This window comes from Chinchilla lanigera, unplaced genomic scaffold (assembly GCF_000276665.1).
Source record: "Chinchilla lanigera isolate Chin_1 unplaced genomic scaffold, ChiLan1.0 scaffold00005, whole genome shotgun sequence".
In the NCBI taxonomy this organism is placed as follows: domain Eukaryota; kingdom Metazoa; phylum Chordata; class Mammalia; order Rodentia; family Chinchillidae; genus Chinchilla; species Chinchilla lanigera.
This window is the reverse complement of record NW_004955406.1, coordinates 25076389-25084874: the sequence shown is the minus strand read 5'-3', so window position 1 is coordinate 25084874 and position 8486 is coordinate 25076389. Positions and strand designations below refer to the sequence as shown.

The window sequence follows — 8486 nt, the reverse complement described above, 5'->3', positions numbered from 1 at the left end:
TCAACATTCCAAGAGATGTGTCTTTGTGACAAGCCCCATTAACTACTTTTCCCCCCTCTTACAGCTGAATTTCTAACAAGAATAAAGCTACTGCTGAAGCCCACCCCGAACACCGTGCACTACATACTTACTCACTTCAAGGGAGTCTGGAACATTGTCAACAACATCCCCTTCCTGCGAAATGCCATCATGAGATACGTGCTGACGTGTGAGTACAAGGCTTTCTCCAAGGTTTTCAGTTTCTTATATTGCTGGGCGTGGTGGCTCACACCTATAATTCCAGCAGTGGGGAGGCTGAGACGGGAGGATCCTTGCGAGTTCAAGACGGGCCTGGGCTACAAAGTGAGCTCAAAGTCAGCCTGAACTGCATAGCGAGACCCTGTCTCAAAAAGATGAAAAATTTCTTCTCCTCCAATTTTTTGAGACAGGGTCTCACTATGTAGGTAGTTCAAGTTGGTGCTGAACTCATTAACCTAGGGTGGCCTCTCCTAAGTCCTGTATTACAGGCCTGGGCCACCACACTCAGCCTCCAAAAAGATTTCTAAACTTATCAAATTTTAATATACCATTTTTAGCATGCCCTCTATTTTAAAGGTCAAAAATAATGACATTTCATCTTAATTTATGTAGTTCTTCTGTCCCATGGTCATAATTCACAACCCTGCACAGTTCTAACCATCAGTGTTATGGCCAAGTTTGAGGAGGAAGTGTGGTCCATTTATGAGCCACATCCCCAGTTGCTTTGTTTTTTGAGACAAGATCTTGATAGAATTTACAGTCCTCCTGTCTCAGCTTCCCAGGGTGTTGGGATTCTGCACCCACCCAGTGACCTTTATTTACTCAGTGTGGGATTAAGCAGCAAGATAATGACTTTTTGTCTTGAGACAGGGTCTCCTTATGCAGTTGCGACTGGCCTTGTGCTCAGTTTGTATCCCAGGCTGGTCTCGAACTCCCAAGGATCCTCCTGCCTCAGCCTCCCGAGTGCTGGGATTATAGGCGTGTGCTGCTGCGCCCGGCTGATCCTCCTTTCTCAGCCTAACCAAACTAAAAATTAAAGCCATGCCCTACCAAGGTTGGCTGAGAGAGTATGTTGAATTAAATTCAATGTTTGTGCCACTGACCAGTTTACAATGAAAATACTCAATGATTTGTGCTGCGTAGAAGGACCAGTAAAACCATTTTTTTCCTCAAATTTCAGCCAGATCACATCTGGTCGACAGTCCGCCAACTTACAATGGGGATTATGACTACAAAAGCTGGGAATCCTACTCGAACCTCTCCTACTACACCCGAGCACTCCCCCCTGTGCCTGATGACTGCCCCACCCCCGTGGGTGTGAAAGGTGAGTGAGAAGAAACGGTTGGCCATGTTGAAACTCCTACTGGAAGAAAATTTGACCTTAAACTATTTAACAAGAGCATAGTTCTTTCCCTTTATGAATATTTATAAATGCAAATACAAACACTATCCCATAAAAGCATCTCATTAAAATTTGAAGTAGTGATAAAGGAGATATAACCATTTAATAAGATGGTGACCCCCCCACTGTTACAGTACTGTCATTTATCAGGTTCCTCCCCAGGACCGCATTAACCCTGGAAGTGATGAATGCCGTGGCCTGCTTCCTGGAACAGAGATGGATTTTAAACTTAGTCTTATTTTTCAGGGAAGAAGCAGCTGCCTGATTCAAACATGGTTCTGGAAAAGGTTCTTCTGAGAAGGAAGTTCATCCCTGACCCCCAAGGCACAAATATGATGTTCACTTTCTTTGCCCAGCACTTCACCCATCAGTTCTTCAAGACAGATCAGAAACGAGGGCCAGCTTTCACCACAGGCCTGGGCCATGGGGTAAGCCAGAGTTAACGTCAGAATCACAGCCAGTGCTAGTGAAGTGATTTAGTTTTTGCCCTACCAAAAATTTACGTTCATTAAATTACGTCTACAAAAGCCTTAGTAGGTTTTCCATTGTAATTAGTTTAACAAATATAGACATAGAAATATATGCATGCGTAGAGTTTATTTGTAGTTTTTCCTTGTTTATAACTCTAGCACTGCAAAACATTAAAGCTTCGAAAACCTCCGCACAATGATTATGTGGCTTTAAATGTGAGATTTTTACAGCACTATTGCTTCAATTTCAGTAACATAGCTTCAATCTATAATTTGAAACCAATAAGATACTTCTAATACTTTTGTAGTTTTTTGTTTTGGGGTTTTTTTTTTGGAGATATGGTCTCACTATGTAGTTCACACTGGACTTGCACTCACTATGTAGCACAGATTGACCTCAAACTTGCTGTGATCCTCTTGCCTCAGCTTCCTGAGTATTAGAATAAAGGACTGTCCCTACATCCAGCTTCTAATGCCTTTTTTAGAAATACCATGAGATTATAGTGAAGTATGATATACTTATGGGCTATATGGGATATGAATAATTTAAACACAAAGGCTTATAGCTTTGGTAGATAAACAGGATTTTGTGGCTATAAAAATTGTTTTGTTGAAAATTTAGAGAAAGCTGAGTCATTATAATTTAACGATTAAATATATTAAGACACTTTCTGAGATTATTGAATATACAAACTGAGAATTTTCCATAACTTTCTAGGTGGACTTAAGCCACGTTTATGGGGAAACACTGGATAGACAGCATAAACTACGCCTTTTCAAGGATGGAAAAATGAAATATCAGGTATGTTCCCTTTAATTGCGAATTACTTAGAACTTACTGGACTATTCTGAGATTTTAGAATCTAGTGATGAAACATTTTTAACCTTTGTGGTTTAACTTTTTTTTTTTTTTTTTTAGATAATTCATGGAGAGATGTACCCTCCCACAGTTAAGGATACTCAAGCAGACATGATCTACCCGCCCCACATCCCTGAGCAGGCGCGTTTTGCTGTAGGCCAGCAGCTCTTTGGCCTGGTGCCGGGTCTGATGATGTACGCCACCATCTGGCTGCGGGAGCATAACAGAGTGTGCGACGTGCTGAAGCAGGAACATCCAGAGTGGGACGATGAGCGCTTATTCCAGACAACCAGGCTAATACTGATAGGTGAGAAAATAACAGAAATAAAACTGTCTCCCCTAAAGAAAACTAATTTTCTACCTTCCCTGTTTTGACTAACTCGGGAAGAATTGTGAGCAAGAAAATAGGCTACTGACTCCACAGTCATGGTTCAGCAAGCGAATTTTCACTGATAGAAAGTTTATGATCAGGAAGTTTGAAGTTTTTATTTCTCTTTTGTGTGTGACTAGGAGAAACTATTAAGATCGTGATTGAAGACTATGTACAGCAATTGAGCGGATATCACTTCAAACTGAAGTTTGACCCAGAACTGCTCTTCAACCAACAATTCCAGTACCAGAACCGCATTGCTTCTGAGTTTAACACACTCTATCACTGGCATCCCCTGGTGCCTGACACCTTTCAGATCGATGACCAGGAGTATAACTTTCAGCAGTTTCTCTACAACAACTCTATATTAGTGGAACATGGACTTACCACATTTGTGGAATCGTTCACCAAGCAAATTGCTGGCAGGGTAAGGATTATTGCTGAATGGTAAATCAGAAATCGGGTCACTCAGAATTCCTACTACAGAAGTTATTTTTCTTATAATCCATTACTTTGCTTAGTTAATTTTTTTTTTTTTCTCCGTTACCGGGAACCGAACTCACGACTTTGCGCTTGCCAGGCAGGCGCTTTTGCCGCTGAGCTAAATCCCCAGCCCCCTGCTTAGTTAATTTCTTAAAACAAGAAGCCTAAAAGTTTTTTTCAAAAGTCTTAATGTTTGGGTTTATAGTTGTCAAGCAAATAACGATAGATACATTGCTTGAAAGGAGGTATTTTCGGAAGATATATATACTCTTATTGTAGAAATAACACGTAATAGAAATACTTAATTTCAGAATTGAAGATCACTTTGACGTTTTATAATTTTAAAAGACAAAATTGTTTCTAGATCAGTGTCCCATTGAATCTTTTTTTTTTTTTTTTGGTACTGGGAATCGAACTCAGTACCTTGCACTTGCCAGGCAGGCTCTTGTACCACTAAGCTATGTCCCCAGCACACATTGAATCTTAAGTACATCTGTTGAAATATATGTAAACAATCTGCCCATGGTACAAAGAGTTTAGGTCTCTCATCTTTTTTGTATGTAGAGAATGATATTAAAAAGAGTAAATATGCCTAACAACTTTGCTTTAAACTTTGATTTTCCACAGGTCGCTGGTGGTAGGAATGTCCCACTTGGAGTGCAAAAGGTCGCAAAGGCGTCAATTGAGCACAGCAGAAAGATGAAATACCGGTCTATGAATGAGTACCGCAAGCGCTTCTCGATGAGGGCCTACACATCATTTGAGGACCTTACAGGTGAGAGTCAGCTTCTATATACTTCTGAAGGCATCAAGGGTCGAATGCTGACAAAGGAGTAGAAAGCAAGTTAAGGGAGGAAATAGGAATATGTTCTCTTGTAACGTTTGACATTGGTTGTGTTTCTGTCTCCACCTTTCCAGGAGAGAAGGAAATGGCTGCAGAGCTGGAAGCCCTCTATGGTGACATTGATGCTGTGGAGCTGTATCCCGGCCTTCTGGTGGAAAAGCCTCGCCCAGACGCCATCTTCGGTGAGACCATGGTGGAGATGGGCGCGCCCTTCTCCTTGAAAGGACTCATGGGTAACCCCATATGTTCGCCGCATTACTGGAAGCCGAGTACTTTTGGCGGAGACGTGGGTTTTGAGATCATCAACACCGCCTCCATTCAGTCTCTCATCTGCAACAACGTGAAGGGCTGTCCTTACACTGCGTTCAGTGTCCCAGATCCACAGCTCGCCAAAACGGTTACCATTAACTCGAGCGCTTCCCCCTCCAGGCTGGAAGACCTCAATCGCGCCGTCCTGCTAAAAGGCCGTTCAACTGAGCTGTAGGAGGCAGTCAAGCATATTTATTTATTTATAAGAACCATTTTTTAACTTATTTAATATTTATATGAAGTGCCTTATGTTACTTAAACATCTTCCGTAACAGAAGGTAGTACATGTGTTGCCATGAAAAGGGTCATACTTGTAAAGTCTCTTGTGACACTACTTTAAAGGAGTATGTTTCAAACTGAAGTAGAAAATAGTTTTCAATCTTTTGTATAAACCAATGAAATGAGTTTTGACATCTTTTTACTTGAATTTCAATTTATATTATAATACAATGAAAGCAAAGATGTCTGAACACTTTACTGCTGTGACTCCACAGCACAATGCTGCACATTTCTACTTGTTATGTCCAATGCCTTAGAAACAGCCAAGGCTGGAATTTTTTAAAGAAATGTTGGACATTTGATGGTAATGAATGTTTAAAGCCTACACTGCCAATCGTTTTGTATTTTTTTAAAGCAGCCTTGAAACGAAATTTGCAGAATATTTTATATCACGTGACTACTGAGAAGTAAAATCTATAAAGGCAAAAGATCCTATATTAAATTAAAAACTGAAGAAATCCAAGTTCAGATTTGGGTTTAAAGACTTGAAAGAGACTATGATAGCCTCGTGTGCCTTAGGTCTGGCACTTGGCAGATTTTGCTGTGTAGTCAATGAACTGCCAGGCATAGTGGCACGTGCTTGTAATCCTAGCATTTGAGAGGCTGAGGTGGGAGGATCGCCACGAGTCCGAGGACATTCTGGACTACATAGTAGACTCCCATCCCCCAAAAAGTCAATGAATTGCTGAGATGCACTTGGATATTTCATTCTCATAGATTTTCTTATAAACAGTATGAATTAATGTCCATATCACAGTGCAAAGAGTATGTAGCAATGGCCTTATAAAAAGTCTCTTCAAAATGCTTAAATCCATTTCTTATATTTTATCTAAAGTCAATTAAATATTGCTTTTGAAATAAAACCAGACTACCTTCATGCTGCTTTTTCTAGTAGCCATTTTGTTAGAAGAAATCCTGATTTTTAAGATCAGAACTGCTCAGTCTTTGAAGTCTTAATATTTTCGTACTTGAACTTTTGCACATTTTCAGGCAAACCTCAGCTCAGGACTACTGTTCAGCTCCTTAGGAAGAATGAAAGAAAACAAAGTCCCTTTTTAAAAATTCACCTATTTTAAATCAAGGGAGAGAATTTTATCTTTATAACTTCAACTATAATCAAGGACCCTACAAAGAGGCTGGTACCTTAGAACAACTGTAGAATATTTTGGCCAGGGAGAAAGTCATTCCGGTTCTAATGAACACCCTGCCTCTTATTTGAAAATAGAAGCAAACAATTACTGAGTAGTCCTGAGCAATAATAAAAGCAAAGTAATAGTTTTTTGCATCTCATTGTCAGCTGACAATTTATGGTACTGTACATTACTATAATTTATTGAGTGTTATTATTTATGTTTTAGTAGGACATTATTAATATTTAAGCCTTAAATCATTTTATTATGCCAGAATCAATATATCTTTTTCATGATTACCTCTCTGAATTGTGTAAGATCAAAAGAAATGATTTAAGATTTATTCACAAAGTTTTAGGAAACTGATTGTGGTATATTGATTGTTAGAACTGATGTCTTTAGGATTTACCTATGTTACACGTAGGACATTGTCTAACCTGAGTATGCCATAAAGACTGACTTTTTGTTCATTTATTAAGAATAATCCTCTTGAATTGAGTACTGACCACAGATAACATCAATATTTGTGTAAATAACTGAATGTCTCTTAGTAGAAAAGGTAATTACTAAAGAGAAATGACTCAGGAAAATACTTTAAGATTTTATGAAAGATTTAAAGTTAAATAGTCAATATTACAAAAGCTATGAAAAAAACAGTTCACTCTGTTTTTTGTTTGAGTTTTTTTGGAGATAGTCTTACTACGTAGTTCAGGCTGCTTTTGAATTCACTATGTAGCCCAGGCTGGACTTAACTCTTGGCAGTCCACCCACCTCAGCTTCCTGCGTGCTGGGATTATAGGCGTGAGCCACCATGCCTGGCTTTATTTTATTTCTGGACAAAAAGAAAGCAATTATTACTAACATCAACCTGCTGACTGCTGGAAATTCAGGTTATATATGTGAATGTCTCAGTGCCTCAAACAAATGTGTACTTATGTCAAATATGTCTTGAAACAAACGTCTATTTTTATACTATTTAAGACTTAAAAATCGTTTCTGAAAATAAAGTTTGACTGTTTCTATATCGCTGCATGTGTATGATTTCTCTGAAGCACAATTTTCAAAATAAAACCATGGCGGCAACCTGCTCAGGCCTCCTTCTGTCCCTTTCTTGGACAGAAGCTTTCTTTGCCTCAAATTCTTCCCTTAACCTTCCTTATTCCTAAAATTCTTTGATTTTAGAGAACATGAACTCATCCCAGATTCAGGTTGGAAGTTTTTTCCCTTATATCATTTTGGAGGCCCAGAGATCCTTGGGATGCAGACAGGAAATTCAGGAGTCATCTCTTACTCCTTTAAAGTGCATCATTAAGCAGTGGAAGATATTTGATCCTTACAGTTGAAAAAGAGCTCTTTAATATTCTGCCCATGTGTGTGGCCTACCTACCCCCTAGAGACAAAATAGAATGCAGAGAGAGGTAATAATTATGCTACTTTACAACTAGAAAGATACTGTAAAAAGGGAAATGCCTTATGTTCAAATTCTCTTTGCATTAAGAAATAGTCTTAGTTCTTTTTTTTTTCCTTCTGGTACCAGGAATCGAACTCACGACCCTGTGCTTGCCAGGCAGGCACTTTGCAGCTGAGCTAAATCCCCAGCCCCCAGTCCTGATTTAGTTGAAATGTAGATGTGAGCCACAGGAAAACCAGACACCTCAGCCTCTTAAAGCATACACTATCCTGGAACCTGAGGACAAGACAGCCTTCATCAAAGCCTCACCCACCATTACTGAACCTTAAGATATCCCCTACTTGCTCTTCAGACTAGAGGATGGGGCTTCTAGACCAGCTGTAACCCAGGCCTCTACAAGGCTATACCCATCCTTAGCTGAGTTCATACAAGCTCCTCAAGGACAATAGCCTTTACAAGAAGTAAACGTACAATTTGGAACTGTCAGGGTTCCTGTGCCTTTTTCTCTCAGTGACTTAAAACAGATCTTGGAAAATTTATAGATGACCTTGATAAGTACAATGGGATATTTAATAGAGGCCTTGCTCAAACCTCTGCGCTAGATTGGAAACATGTAATGTTACTCTTAAACACTGACCTCTAATGAGGAACAGGAGCATTATAGGCTGCTACTGCATTTAGAGATGAATACCGTATTAATTTTAGAAGGCCAGCAGATAGACAGCCCGGGGAACTACCAGTTCCCCCTGGAGCTCAAGCAGCCCCTACCCAACCCCTACTGGCCTAGCAAATATACGGTAGACTGGAATAGGAGACATTTCAGTCATGTGCTCTTGAAGGTCTAAGAAGGATAAGAACTAAGCCATTATTTTAAAACTGTCAGCAGTGCAACAAGGAAAGAAAAGGAACAC

At 39.6% G+C, this 8486-nt stretch overlaps 1 protein-coding gene across 1 annotated transcript in view; it reads left to right on the top strand.

Moving 5' to 3' along the window:
• Window positions 1–6887, top strand: part of Ptgs2 (prostaglandin-endoperoxide synthase 2 (prostaglandin G/H synthase and cyclooxygenase)) — a gene marked incomplete in the record, with an annotated part of 8272 nt that extends 1385 nt beyond the window's left edge. Inside the window, 8 exon segments of the mRNA XM_005375091.2 lie at window positions 65–208; window positions 1199–1342; window positions 1667–1848; window positions 2609–2692; window positions 2810–3056; window positions 3260–3546; window positions 4230–4377; window positions 4521–6887. Coding sequence (XP_005375148.2) covers window positions 65–208; window positions 1199–1342; window positions 1667–1848; window positions 2609–2692; window positions 2810–3056; window positions 3260–3546; window positions 4230–4377; window positions 4521–4930 — 1646 coding nt within the window.
• Window positions 6888–8486: the final 1599 nt, after the last annotated feature.